The sequence below is a fragment of the Erigeron canadensis genome, chromosome 3 (assembly GCF_010389155.1).
Source record: "Erigeron canadensis isolate Cc75 chromosome 3, C_canadensis_v1, whole genome shotgun sequence".
Classification (NCBI taxonomy): domain Eukaryota; kingdom Viridiplantae; phylum Streptophyta; class Magnoliopsida; order Asterales; family Asteraceae; genus Erigeron; species Erigeron canadensis.
In genome coordinates this window covers 29464198-29479238 of record NC_057763.1, presented here as the reverse complement: position 1 = coordinate 29479238, position 15041 = coordinate 29464198, and the positions used below count along the sequence as shown (strand labels likewise).

Here is a 15041-nt window from a genome sequence, read left to right as displayed (position 1 = left end):
AGAAACTGCTCAGTGCTGCTTTCCTCGGGAGGTTAAAATGTAAGCAGACCTTACCCCCACCTAAATAGAGAGGCTGCTCTCAGTTTCTACCTAAATGGTAGAAAAGGCTCTCCAACTTTTGCATGGGATGATGATTGAACCCATAATCTCTTTTTCCAAAGGTCAGGGTATTTACCACCGATCCAACCATGCTACTTATTGAATGCATCATTTAAATCTACCCTAAATGATAGATAACATAACAGCAGACCAAACTGGCTTCAGTTAAAGATGCCCAAGGATAACTTTACCAACCATTAATTTTGGCTTATCTAACTACAAGTATTTTAAGTTGTTTTTTTTTCTTTTTACTTGTAGATTAAATTTTAAAGATGAAAATATTTAACGAAAATAATCACAATTTTTTTAAAGATGAAAATATTTAACGAAAATAATCACAATTTGTTAAGAGAATGCAGTAACAGTAACATTACAATTCATAAAAAAGTTTCAAAATTTAAGACTTAAGATTTAAGTTGAGAACAAGGAGCCTCAAAACACTCAACTTCATGTAAAGTTACATGTTTGTTGCAGAACAAGTACTATGCTATCTTGTCACAAAATCTAAATATCACCTCACTGTTCCAAGTAGAAACACGAAATTTCTTTCAAGCAAAAATGTTTGATCCATTAGCATGGCTACGAGTTGTAGTTGTCAAGCCCCAAGTCTCGAAGGGCAGCAGTGGCTGCATCTCTGCAGCTTTTGTGGTTTTCCTTGGCATTCCGTATGATTCTTTCAATACCATTACTCAACAAAAGAGACCTGTGCATAAAAACAAACATGTTACAGCAAAAAAAAAAAAAGGTAATGACCATCATACAAACATCACCAATTTAGTTTGCAACAACAACAAAAAAAAAAAAAGTCAACCTGTTTTCAGCATTCCTGGCAACAAGATTACGGACCATGAGACACGAATTTTTCTGTAGCTGATATGCTTCAGGAAACTTTTTCATAGCTTGTATAGCAAGGTCTCCTGCTCCAGCTTCCATGGCCAATGTTGCATTTCCAGGTGATCGCAGGCACAGGGTACATATGATAGTCATCACCTGTATTTCAATTACATGTAGTTCATCTTAATGCACAAATTTTTTACATTGCACGCAAATCAAGTCCATCGCAATAACTTACCTCCTGAAGGACAGAAGGATCATTAGATAGTCTACTACAAAGTGTGATGAGTCTATTCATCCCACCCTTTTCAACAATAGCACTCTTGTTAAAGTCGCTTCCTGCCAACTATTCATGTAATAATTATCAGGGAGATACTATTTCGAATGAATCACATTTTGTTCGAAAATAAAGGCTACCTTTGATAACAAGGAGCAGCAAGCTTTAGCAACAATATTGTTCCCTTGTACACCACAGTCATCAATACAAATGAGCAATGAATCTATACCCCCATTTTCAGCCACAGATCTGCATATTTCATCCTGTAACAAAAAACACATAAAATTATCAACCTGGTATATAATTAGTAGCATCTCTGATCATAATGAAAACAGACTTATAGAGTTTCTTAGCACATGGATACTTGCTAATACTCCCTCCGTCTAAGTATCCACATTTACATTTTAGTTTGTCCCAATATAAGTATCCACTTCTAAAAAAATCATATTAACTTTACCATTTTACCTTGATGCACTTTTTCACTAAATTTACTCCTAGGAATCTGTGCAAAAACAAGAGTCATATTTTCATGTCACCTAGCTACTACACGTTACAAATTTACAATAAGCATCTCCTTTTTTCTTAAAGGCTCCTAATATTGTGTTTCTTTCAACAAGACACTTATTTTGGGATGGACGGAGTAGTAACTTTTTCTTAAATATATACACTATATACTAAATTTTAAGATATATTAGACAAGCACTGGGAAAAATAGAGCTCACATTCACTGCAACGGCCTTTAGTGCAATAGTTGCTGATACCAGACTTGTCGAGCTAATCCCATCCTTAAGTGACTTCACAAGAACTTCAGCTATTCCATTTTTTGCAAATTGTCGTGCATAGCCATAAACCTAAAAACACATAACGTAAATACTTCTTAATATTTTCAATAGTAAACATTAGCAGCCATTAGATGTATTTCTGTAAGTCCACTTACTTGTGAAGCTACTACGCGGTTATCATCAGCAGCCAAAAGCACCCGAATTGCATCATACAAACATGAGATGCTCCCTTTAGTATGCTTCCTCATGATCGAAACCATCAACTCATCTATATGTAACTCCACAAAAGATTCCTTAATAACCTCATTACCAGTTGCAGCAGCAGCAACCACAGAAAATCCACTGTTCAAGATTTTCACATTTTCAATTCCATCATTTAAGATATCGACCAACATTTTTGGCCCACCATTCTGCCGAAAAGTTTCAGTACTTTGAAGATCTGCACAGAAGTATTATATTCAAGATTCAACTCAAAGTAATGTTACTGTATAAACCAGATAGTCTTACAAAGGGGTGCTAAGGATTGCATATCTAAATGATATATGCTTTCTTTAATTTAAGCAAAAGTGTACACAAGGCTATGAGAAAACGCAATACGAGAGATAAAATCATCAGATTACCATGTAAAGGAATTGTGCAAGCTTACTTAGACAACCAGTTGCTTAAATGTTTTGACAGTTCTGGTTATTCAATAATTTATGAGTTTAAATAAGCAGAACCAGATAATCACTTTGAATAAGCAGCTTCCAAACTAGCCAATTAGATCAAAGTATCAAACCACTTATTTCACCCTCAAATAAGCAGAGAACGATAAGCAGTTTGCTTCTTTCTGAACACTCAAAACTAATGATATACTGTATCAAAATGACATAAGCAGCTTTAATTCAACACACGATTAAAACTACATTGCGAGGACATTCGCAACTGGCAAGTGATATGCACATATGAAAATGATCACTCAAAACAGCTCATTTCATTAGATGATGATGTTGATGTGGGTACTTAGTGAAGCTGGAGAAGTTATTTGAATTTTTTTGTAACGGTTTGCTGTTTTGGGTAGATGTTTTATGAGGACTTCAAAATTGTGAGCTCTAAATTTGTTTGTTGAAATGGTGTACATCGGCTTTCATTGTTAGAAATGAGTTTGATGGCAAAATCTTGAGATGTAGTTTTATTCATAAAGTACTACATGGCAAAATTTACATTCTAACTTCTAAGGTCATAAATATATACCTAGTCAATAATAACGTAAGCAAATCCGATCAACTAGCTAGAACTACATAGGTGTTTAGGATTTCTTATTTTAAGCACAAACTAAGCAAATAATGCACTTATGTTTTCCTAAATTATCTACAATTAGGAGACTTTCCTCCCTTTCCATCGCGTTTCAATATCGTAACAACTACTTATACAAAATTCTTCCACTAATTCTCAATCTAAACATCCGTAACCGAAAAACGACACACATTATTAAAAAAACATCAAGTAAAACCAAATATAGTTAACAGAATCATACCATAAAGAAACGCAGCCAAAACATTCAAAACCGAAACAACTCCTTCATCACACCCTTTCATTTTCAAACAAACACCACACATGAGCTCCACCCCACCGTTTTTTGACCCGATAGCCGCATTCTCGGACCCTTCATTACCACAACACAAACCACTCAAACTGTCCAACAAACAAACCCCATCATGTAAAACAGTTTCATTAGTCCAATCAGACCCTGTCAAATGTTTGATTTTGTCAAGTGATTGGATCACTGGGTTGGTTTCTCCTGGGAGTGTGGTGGTGACTATGCCGGAAAGATCTACACCTTGTAGTTTTAAGGTTTCGATTGCGTCTGATAAAGCTTCTGTTGGGTCCATGTCTAAACAGTCTATGTTTTCTTGGACCATTTCGTTGAATGCTTGTTGTGAGATTGTACGGACGGTGGTGGGCTTTGTTGGTGCCATGGCGGTGGATGGTGGTGGAAATGGTGTGTGTGTTTTTTTAAGACTGTGTTAGTTAGATTGTTATGAAAAAGTTTTTAGCAGCCTAGATGAACTAAATTATTTTACTATAAATTTATCTAAAACAAACTATAATACCTTTTTTATTAGTATTATTACAGTATTCACTAATTTGATTACATCTACCTAATCTATATCTATACTTATAAAACATATCTATACTTATAAAACAATTTCTTCATGTCTAAATTTTAAGTTTCAACATTTACTTTTTTAAAATGTCGTCCTTATCTATTCAATATTTACCTAAAATAACTATATTACCTTTTTTTTCTCCTCAAATCTCAACCAATCATTTATTTCTCTAATTCATTCAAAAACTTTTATTTCAAAAACATAAATTATAAAAATTATATGGATCTTCTTAAAAATTCATGCTCTTTCATTAGAGATGTGATTCGATATACTTTCGATGAATTTTTAAATCTAAGGGAGGAGTCCGTACGGTTAAGGCATTTGGTTATCACACTCTATGAGCTATCACACTTTATGACCCATCACCCCATCATCTCACCGTCGCAACGCACAGGTACCTGCCCTCGTATACCTATAAAGCTATAAGTCTATAATACTTTGGGGAGTGATCTATTTACAACATATTTTAGCCATCTACAACAAAAATACATATTTTACTGCACAGTGTACAACTGTGTAAAACATGCATTGTTGTAGATTACCAAAATTTGTTGTAGATATATGATGATATTATTTATAATATACATTCATCATTCATCAACCCTTAAAATAACTACATTAACCACATTTACATCAATTATTTTTACATTAACAGTCAAACCGCCACTGCCACAATTGTTGCCACTGTCACCTCCACCGCTGCTACACACCACCATTGTCATTATCCCATGTATTGTTCGGATACCCGTCTAGTAAAGATAAATACATTTAATAAGTAAATTAGTGCAAGATTGGTTCCCGTGTTTTGTCTATTTTAACAATGGAGCCCTTTTTCATTATAATAGCAATGAAGTTTTTATTTCGAAAATTTTTTAACACAACCATTAGTGGTTTCTAGTGTTATGTAGTTTTTATTATTATTTTCAAAATAGTATGAAATGTTATTTACTCCTTCTGTCCCATCAAATGTGTCAACTTTTAAATTTTCAAAGTCAATCATTTACAACTTTGACCTTGAATATTTTTGTCTGTGTTATATAATATTCGATGAAATTTATATTGATGTAAATATATGTAAAACTCAATTAATTCATATAAATTTCATCAAGTATTACACAACACAAACAAAGATATTCAAGGTCAAAATTGTAAAAAGTTAACTTTGAAAATTTAAAAATGGACACATTTAGTGGGACGGATGGAGTTTTTAGTTATTAGGTAGTTTTTATTTTAATTTTAATGAAATGTCATGTTTTTATTAGGGAGTTTTAAGAATGATTGATTATTTTAGTTATTGAGTAGTAGATTGAGTGATGTGGAGATATCGTTTATTGTGTTACATCAAGAGTTGTATGAGAAAGCGAAAAGTAAATATCAGAGTTTGAAGATTTATCATCGAATGATGCATTGGTGATTGTTTAATGAGAATGTTGAGATTGTTCGTGGTGATTTTTTGGGGTGGTCGAATGATCGTTGTTAAAGCGTTTTAAGAAATGTGGTTTGTTGTTTTGAAGATGATGTATGTTAGTAAATGTGTATTGAAATTGTTTGTTTATCAACTGTTTGATAAAAATGTTCAGTGAAATTGATCTGTTGTGTATTATCTGACTCTATCGAGTAGTCGATCCTTGTGGCCCATAAGTGTAAACACCAAACCTCATTTACCGAGTTATTTGAGCTTAAACTCATTTGAGTCGAACTCTCAAGTTAATTAAACTTGCCTCATGGGGCTATATTGAATGAGGGGTTTCTCGTAGCAGGCTCATTTTTAACAGAGCTCAACTTGAACCCGCGATGAAGGTTTCATTGATCTATCTAAGCTGATTATAACCTATCATACAACTATAGAGGTAAGCTTGAGGTCAATATGGTCTGCAAAATATCGCATTACAATTTCGAGTTGGCTAAAATAGATTCAGTCTAATCTATAAACCATACCGAGACAACAAAAATACACACACATATTTAAATCTTTTCAGCTGTAAAACGTTCCCTAGTGTAAATAATAATAAAGTATCATGTCACACTTCCAAATACGAGTAGTTTTTATGCTATGCCAGATTGTTCTGATGGCATGATAAAGTCGTTATATGAAGATATATTAACTCAATATATCAGCCCGAACCATCTAAGAACCTGTGGATTAGAAATGGAAGAGGTATCTCAAATCGTCAACCGTAAGGCGAGTCCGACTTATCCTGGTCCCATCCTCCCCAAATGCAGATGCGACCATAGATCTCTTCTTTTCCTGGATAAACATAATCGATTCTAATTTCAGTAATTTCAATTTCAATATGATAATATTTCTAGAGTAGGAATAATATGATCGAGAATTAAAAATAAAGCTTACCTGGGCCACTACCATTTTGGAAGAGGGTGAATATTTATAAGATTGAGAAATGATCTGTACACCAGTTTTTGGATGTACACCTTGGATGTACACCACCGATTGTGTTTCAGTGTTGTATTGTATAACACTGTAAAGCACGTTTGGTGGTTTATTGCCAAAAAGTGGTGGTGTAGAGATCACTACCCAACTTATAAGGTACAAGCTTAAAGCCTTGTGTCAGTGCAAAAAGAAAGAAGGCCCATAGCTAGCACAAAATAATACCTGAAGTGCCAAAATACGATCTTCTGACAGTTTCTTTAACAGTAAACCGCAAAACAGAAACAGGACGAGTCTGCCCAATTCTATGAGCTCTATCAATGGCTTGATCTTCAACTGTGGGGTTCCACCACAGATCGAGAAGAAGAACGTGAGAAGCAGCAACCATATTCAACCCAAGACTAGCAGCTTTCAAAGACATGATCATAACAGTAACCTCTGGGCGATTGTTGAAATCTTTCACTGCTTTATCTCGATCAAGAATAGACATTGTTCCATCAAGTCTTCGGTATTTGATGGAAGAATCATCCAGGCAAGCTCCAACCATATCCAGCATTTTTGTCCACTGTGAGAACACAATCGCTTTCTCTCTCACCTTACCTATTTCCTGGGGTTTAACAACAGACTTTAGGACCTCAACGGCTTCCTTGATTTTAGATGACTCAAGCGCCTCAGCTGCCTCTTGCCTTTTAAAATTAACAGATCCACTGGATGATGAACAAGGTTCATCCAGTACCTCAGATTTCACTTCTGCTTTCACCTCTTTCATTATGGCTGAAATATCAATACTCTGACTAGGTTGGTGATCTTGAAGCGAACTCCTGAGTGTGGATGCGGAAAATACTGATGAAGTGCTCAGCGTAGCTTTGCAATTTGAAGATGGACAACTTTCATCACTAAAGAGATGTTCAAGGATGCATTGATTGCAGAACACATGCCCACAAGTTGTCACGACCGGATCTTCACATGAATCCTGTGGAATAAACATAAACATATACAGTATAATGAATAATATCTTGAAGACAATAATACCAAATGAGTATTACTTATTGAATCAATCAATGAAAAATGATGTACATACACTGCATATGCTACATATAGCTGAAGATGCTTCTAAACAATCTAAGAGATGGGTTCGTTTTTCATGAGGAAGCGTTTTTGCCTTTTCTAGAGATGATATCGAGTCATCGGATTTTGAGTTGCGTCTAACAAGTAGAGGATGATCACAAGCTTGTCTTAGGCGTAACAGCATCAACAGTATGCTAACATAGTTTTGTTCAATGGTACCAGCTGCTTCATATTCCTGAACCGGTGAAAAATACATTCATCTCGATCAAAAATTGTAAAATTTCATAAAAATATTGGATGACAAAACATAGTACTGTGTAACACAAGAAAACTTACTTTAAACTGAGCTTTAGATTCAGCCTCCAGCTCAGCGTAGAACCTACGCTCCTCGGCGGTGAAATCAATTTGCTTAAGACTAATGGTCTTGGGTGGCAAAGATATTATTGGTTTCCCATCAAGAAGTGTAGCTGGAGAAAATATATACCGACAAACATATTAATAATACTGTAATATCCAACAAGCTATAGGATCTAAACAGTTGTACACTACTGATATCTCAATTTGGGTTTGATTTTATCTCTCTCGGTTCCAATGGGTCAAAACTCACCTGAAAATACCTAGATAAATATGAAAAAAATATAGTTGTGTTTGGCAAAATAATTTTCTATAAACACTTAGAAATATTTTGGGCCATTTGGACCTATATTTCCAGTTCCACCACCCATCCAAACTGCCCGATTTGCCACCTCTAAAAACAAAGTATCTCTCACCTTTGGTGCGCCGAAGCATTATAGTCTTCAAGATAATCTGTAACTTCTTATACCCGGCCTCAGGACACTTTTGAATGGGGGCTTTTATGGTAGAGCAGAATGATCTATAAACAGCATATGGTTGATATCTCAAGAATCTGAAATAGCTATAAAGATCATCGATGGCATTCTGGATCGGGGTCCCGGACAAGCACCACCTACGTTTAGCTTTGAGACCCCAACAAGCCCTAGCTACTTGTGTTCTATGATTCTTAATAGTCTGCGCCTCATCCAGTACAACCCTAAACCATCTCACCTTGGCAAGAGGACGAGCAAGACTTTCAAATATCATTCCCCTTTTCTTTGAAACCTTATTGGGTTTTGGAGGATATTTCCTTTTTTTTGCATATCCGTTATGGCTACTTTCTGATGCATTTTCATTTGATTCGTCAACAAGGGGCTGTTTTGGAACCTCCATCGTCACAAGCGGGTATGTCGTCAGGACGACGTCATACTTGGCTAGCTCAGATGGGTCCTTGGTTCGGTTTGCACCATGATACATTAACACTGAAAGCCTAGCTTTGTTGCTTACTTTGTTCTGCAACTCATCGTACCATTGATGAAGAACACTAGTAGGGCATACAATAAGAGTCCCTGCAGCTGGTGTACTTTTTGTATTCGTACAACTTCCATTAGTTTCCGTCTTGGCTTTTTGCTCATTATCGTCGTCATCATCTAAATTGAAAATCTCTTTTTCTACTTGAGCAGTAGGAACACTAGAGGATGATGGCGACCTTTCTGAGAGCATAAGAGCAATTGTTGATATTGTTTTACCCAAACCCTACAAGAATCATCGTCATCCATGTATTATATCTGTTATACCATCAATTAATACAACATAGAACCATATATTGTGAATGTAACTAACTATAGACAATGTCTATAGTATGAAAAAACTAAAGTTGTGTTCATTGTATGTAATGAACTATCAAATCTTAATATGTATCCTAGCAATTAAAAAACTTACAAGTAGCAGCCACATATACCCGAATATGTACAATGCATATAATTCGAAAGTTCATTAGATACAATAAGCAAAATTAACTTTAGCTTTTTCACGACATTCATCTATAGTTAGTTAGATTCACGGATACTAAACCCTAAAATTTTACCTGGTCATCGGCAAGAAATCCTCCAGAGCAGTGCATGCTTTTGGTCTCTTTCTGCATCATCCAATACAAAGCACTCCGCTGCCACGTACATACAGATTTCAGCATATGTATATCTATAGTATATTATAAAGCAGATCTCTTTACATTTTAAGTTTCTAACATTTACTTTCTCAAAATGCCCTTATATCAATTCTATATTTACCTAACACCCTTTCTCTATCTTCAAATCTCAATCAATCATTTTTTTTCTTTCTCCTCCATAAATCATTTCTTCCTCCAATTCATTCAAAATCTTTTATCTCAAAAAGCATACATCAATAAATTATAAAAATTATATGAGTGTTCTTAAAATTTAATGCTCTTTCATTAGAGATGTCATTCGATATACTTTAGACGAATTTTTAAATCCGAGGGCGGAGCCCGTATGGTTGAGGCATTTGGCTATCACACTCTATGACCTATCACCCCACCATCTCACCGCCGCAGCGCGCGGGTACTTGCTCTCGTATATAATAAATGTCAGAATTACATCGAGTATATATGTAAATTTTGCAACTCAAACCATTGGGCTTGCAGACCTGGTGTTTCATAAGTGGGACTTTCAATGAACCCTCAGGGGCACATGCCTCCTCTAATTTTGGCTCCGAAAGATCCTGCAGTACGTGAAGGCATCAATATATATATATATATATACTAGATCAGTAATTCTCAAAAAAAAAAAAAATTTAATTAGGATACTCGCCTCCAATGCAGCTCGATAAACATTGCTTTCATCAGCGTCTTCTTCATTATCGACACTTTGAGGACTGTTAGTATTATTATTGTGTCCCATGTGATGAACTGGAGGAGGAGTAGCGGGTGCAGACCGGCGAGGTCTTGGGCCGTCTTCAAGAATACATATATCAGGTTCATCATCATCATCGACATCAATGTATGTCACTTTTTTCTCACGCCCTATAGAACCCATTATTCGGTGATGATCGAATTTACTAGGATGCTAATTGGTTTTCGTTTAAAATTGTGTGATACGAGTATATCGAGGTATTGTTTCAATTTAATCTAATTCAACAATCGTTTTATCTAGTTATAACTTAATTTTAGTGAAGTTGTTTTGGGTTTGGACTCTATTGGGCTCAACGAGGGGAAAATAAGTAGCGAATGTGTTCGTCAAAAGTATATATATATCTTTACGGGTTAAATATATGGAAATATATGGGGTGTAAGTAACTTTAATACTTTTGTTATTGTGTGAATTAGATTTTTGATCCATGTCATATACACGGGTTATTTACAACATTTATAAAATAAGATTTAGATATATGTATTTAAAGGATTTTTGTATCATTAGAAATATCTACATGAAGATTTTGTACTTGATCTCAACTTTGAATACATAGCTTTTGTTTTTGTTGAGAATGGTGTTAAATTCATCTGGATATATATATGGTTATGACCCGGGAAAAATCATAATATAAACAATAATACAAAGGTAACTTCTTAGACATGCAGAGAACATAAGAAATCGTTTAAAGTTCATACGGCAGTATTTGTTACCGGTTTAATCTTGCTTATCAAGTATGAGGGAGACCGGTTAATCAGGTTGGTCACAACATTTTAAAATATCCAATGGACCAGTCCATGGATTTTAACAATGGAAGAAAAAAGATAGAATTTTGAAACATAATCGTATAAGTTTGGGTTTTTATGCGGATATAATTGTGGGTATTTATATATTATGGGTTTTTCTTTTTAATAATAAACTAGATTTTAGACCATGTCAAATACACGGGTTTACGTTATTATCAATATATGATTTAGTATATGGAGAAAAAAAAACTTATACGTTAACATGTAAAAATATGCTTAAAATAATTGAGCTATTCAAATGTAAATTTAAATGCCAGATCATATTAAGTCTGGATGGTGTAGCAGAGTTTTTTTTATACAAACTATTTTACGGAAATAATAGGGGTGTTCGTGGTCCGGTTTTGACTAAATCTCAAACCAAACCGGCATTCCCGCTTTCAACATATATTAAACCAAACCAGACCAAGTATGTTGTTTAACCAGACCAAACCAAACCATGTAAACCGGTCCCGTTTACCCGGTTCCACGGTTTCAAGATATTTTTTTTTATCTCCATATAAATTATGCATTTTTCTTATTAATAATTTTTTTCAATTTTTTTATTACACATATAGAAGTCAGTAACTCTATAATCTTAATAATAATAGAAATATTGATAAAATTACAAATACCTTGTGTTTTATACTTACAAAATATAAAATATTAAAGGTGATGGGGGGACTCAAGGCTTAATATTTTAATCTTTGAGTGAAAATATAATGAAAATGAAGTTGAAAAGATAAAAGGATAAAGTGAAAATAAGAAAGTATGAAAGTAAAAGTAAGTTTATATAACTAAATTAGTGTATATATATACATATATATTTTTGGTCCGGTCTGGTTTTTGACGGTTAACTCTTTGCTCAAACCGTAACTGGACCAAGGAACCCGGTTTTTCAAAACTTAAACCGTCGTACCAAACTTTAACAACTCAATCCGACCAAACCAATCCAAATAACCCGGTTTGGTCTGGTTTTCACGGTTTGACAGTTTGATGAACACCCCTAGGAACTAGTATCTTAACATTGATTACCTAATTGACCGAGTTCTCATTCATATCTAATAAAAAAAAAGTAATTTTGTTTTCCTTAGTTATGGTTATTAAGAATAATAAAAGTAACAGTTGATTCATGAGTTTTCAATCATGTCTTATGATTTTATTTGTAGGGCTTCGTTTATATAAGAAGAATATGTATATAGTTTGATTTCAATTACTAATAACAGTTATAATTATCCTAATTATAGTCTAATTACAATTACTAACAACAAAAACATTACAATTAGTTTGATTACAATTAGATAAGATATTGAGAGTTTGTACCTTCTTGTGTTTATGTAGACAATCATTACTGCATATATGAAAGAAGATTAGTTTTAATGCACCATTATCCTATTTATAAAGTTTTATTTGATTACTTTTATTATAATATAATTTATTATTGAAATTGAATTTAGTTACATGTTTATTAGATTAATTTAGAGGAATCGAGACTTGTGATTGGTCAATTGAGGTTATGTCAGTTGCCTTTTAGTATATATTAAGATTAAGATTAAGATATAATTTTTATTTTGTTTATTATATGTAACCAACCCATTAAATTGAACAATTGTAAAAAATATTTATGTTGACCAATCAAAAAATTCTACGTGCAATTCATATGATTTGCCATGTATACACTTTTACATTAATCGTTCAACTTAACGAGTTAATTACATACAATGAACTAAATGAAAGTTACATTCACATAATAAGAAAAGTGTAAAAGTTACTTAAACTCTCAAGTATTAAACTCTATCTTTACAGGGACCAGATATGTACAGGTTGTGTTCTTCAAGTGAGACTATTGAACACATTTTTATTTTATGGACTGAGTTAAAAAAAAGTGTGTGTGTATATATATATGTTTAAAGTAAAATAAAACAGATATTAAAGTAAAACAAATAAAATATCGTTTTTTCTTCATTAAGAATTACTGTACATCATAAAAATCATCGTGCATCAGTATTTATACTTGTGCTTTGTGAATTTTCATGCATCAATTTTACCATGATGTAAGAGTTAAGATCTTATCCTATTTGTTTACTTCAATACTTGTTTTACAATAATTAACCCATTTATCTTTGAGTGAGTTTGATTTTGTTTTAGGCCTTGCTTGAATTTTAAGAAATTTATGTATAAATCTGAATATCACTTTTAATATTAAAAAAAAAAGCAAAAAACTTATTCAGTTCAAATGTCCCAGCAGTCATTGACCAATTCCATAGTTACATCAGCTTTTACTTTAAGTTTACAAACATGGTATTTTGGTGGAATTATCTCCACACTACTTTTGTTTGACCATGTTATTCTAAAGTGTATGCATAAATCATAATGTCCGTTGACATTGACCTGCATATTTTGTCATAGCCGGTTTGATATTTGACGATGTTATTGCTATTCTAAATTGTATATCATTGTTGTGCCTAGTATCTATTGGGATTGACCTGCATATTTTGTTATAGCCAGTTTTAAGTAGTAATTGTTGTATATGAAAAGAAAAAAAAATATTGTGAAATTTATCTATCAATCTAGTAGAAACAATGTAAAAGATGATTATGCAATACAAGCACCTTACAAATAGTATGCTCCACTTCCAAATATTTTTAGTAAGCTGCATAGGAATGAGAACACAAGAACTTAAAAAGATGCACAAGTTTTCAACATTAATTACACCAACCCAACAAAGCCACAATTAGGTTGATTTCCAATTACTAGCTTTATATGTTATTGCTTGATTATCCTCTATATAAACACAAATGTACGTCTTAAACATCACAAATCACAAGGCCAACCTTATTATTTTCTTACCTTCAATCAAGCCCTTTCAATTATATTTGATAAAGCTCAAAGTGAAGCCAATGGCTTTGACCATGGGCACACAAGTGCTTCTTTTAGTGACCATAACTGCTGCTATATTGGTTGTTGGATCGAGTAATGCAAACTTGCAAAGGGGTCCCCAAAATTGGAACTTCATGGGGAACTATACTAACGAGCCGTTTAGAAAACCCAACCATGTTCAGGAGTCTAGACGAATTATTGTTGGTGGATCTGATAATTGGCGTTTTGGCTTCAATTACACCGAATGGGCTAGGACAAATGCCCCATTCTTCTTCAACGACACTCTAGGTTTTATATCTTTCTTTTTTTAATCTGAAAATATGGTGCACACATCGTATGCATTTTTGAATCATGCTTTATTTATAATATTAAAGAGTAGCATGCACAAATGATTTTTTGTTTACAAAAGCACTAATTGTTAAAAGGTCATGATCCATACATATAATGGAAAAAATAGTGTTTCATGACTTAATATTGAATTTGATGGTCATGCAGTGTTCAAATTTGATCCACCTAGCGAGAGCAATATACATCCCCATAGCATTTATCTGCTACCAAATCTATGGAGCTTTTTGAGGTGCGACTTAAGATGGGCGAAACTTGTGGCAAACACGTCGCAAGGTGGAGGAGAAGGGTTTGAATTTGTGCTCAACAAATGGAAACCATACTACTTTGCTTGTGGTGAAAGCAATGGTTTTCATTGCCAATCTGGAATGAAGTTCTTTGTGATGCCAACGTTTCGTTGGTCATAGTAAACCCCATCGATTATGGAAATAAGAATAAATCAAGTGAACATTTCTGCTTAGATCTTCAGATTAAATGTCGGTTCGTGTTTTCGTTAGATTTCTTTTCAATGGGATCACTACTATTTTGATAAGTGGTCATCAAGTTAATTTGTAGTTGTTCGATCTTCAACATTGTTTAAGTTATCAATTATCAATAAATTAATCATTCTTATACAAAGAAATTAAAACTCTTGCCTATAAAACTCATTCTTCCTTTTGACAAATCAAGTCGTTAG

At 33.7% G+C, this 15041-nt stretch overlaps 3 protein-coding genes across 3 annotated transcripts; 1 reads left to right on the top strand and 2 right to left on the bottom strand.

Moving 5' to 3' along the window:
• Positions 1 to 458: 458 nt before the first annotated feature.
• On the bottom strand, positions 459 to 4019 carry LOC122592937 (armadillo repeat-containing protein 6). The gene is made up of 7 exons (XM_043765271.1): positions 3509 to 4019; positions 2148 to 2431; positions 1933 to 2061; positions 1351 to 1473; positions 1172 to 1279; positions 911 to 1089; positions 459 to 802 (listed from the first exon to the last, which is right to left on the bottom strand). The coding sequence occupies exons 1-7, from the start codon at positions 3948 to 3950 to the stop codon at positions 679 to 681; spliced, it is 1389 nt and encodes a 462-aa protein (XP_043621206.1). The 5' UTR covers positions 3951 to 4019; the 3' UTR covers positions 459 to 678.
• A 2018-nt stretch (positions 4020 to 6037) lies between these two features.
• Positions 6038 to 10484, bottom strand: LOC122591866 (helicase-like transcription factor CHR28). The gene is given in 9 exon segments (XM_043764095.1): positions 6038 to 6390; positions 6754 to 6777; positions 6779 to 7501; positions 7610 to 7831; positions 7933 to 8063; positions 8367 to 9186; positions 9518 to 9595; positions 10096 to 10170; positions 10260 to 10484. Coding segments are annotated over 9 exon segments (2403 nt in total). The 3' UTR covers positions 6038 to 6285.
• Positions 10485 to 13980: 3496 nt separating this feature from the next.
• On the top strand, positions 13981 to 14842 carry LOC122590531. Its single transcript, XM_043762727.1, has 2 exons — positions 13981 to 14308; positions 14516 to 14842. The coding sequence occupies exons 1-2, from the start codon at positions 14041 to 14043 to the stop codon at positions 14770 to 14772; spliced, it is 525 nt and encodes a 174-aa protein (XP_043618662.1). The 5' UTR covers positions 13981 to 14040; the 3' UTR covers positions 14773 to 14842.
• The last annotated feature ends 199 nt before the right edge of the window (positions 14843 to 15041 follow it).

Bases quoted from the DNA above. Each gene is read 5' to 3' on its own strand.
- LOC122592937 (XM_043765271.1), bottom strand. From the start codon at position 3,950: ATGGCACCAACAAAGCCCACCACCGTCCGTACAATCTCACAACAAGCA. The intron at 2,432-3,508 runs GTATGATTCTGT...ACTTCTGTGCAG, and splicing joins TTTGGCTGCGTTTCTTTATG to ATCTTCAAAGTACTGAAACT. The intron at 1,280-1,350 runs GTAGCCTTTATT...TTACATGAATAG, and splicing joins GCTGCTCCTTGTTATCAAAG to TTGGCAGGAAGCGACTTTAA.
- LOC122590531 (XM_043762727.1), top strand. From the start codon at position 14,041: ATGGCTTTGACCATGGGCACACAAGTGCTTCTTTTAGTGACCATAACT. The intron at 14,309-14,515 runs GTTTTATATCTT...ATGGTCATGCAG, and splicing joins CTTCTTCAACGACACTCTAG to TGTTCAAATTTGATCCACCT.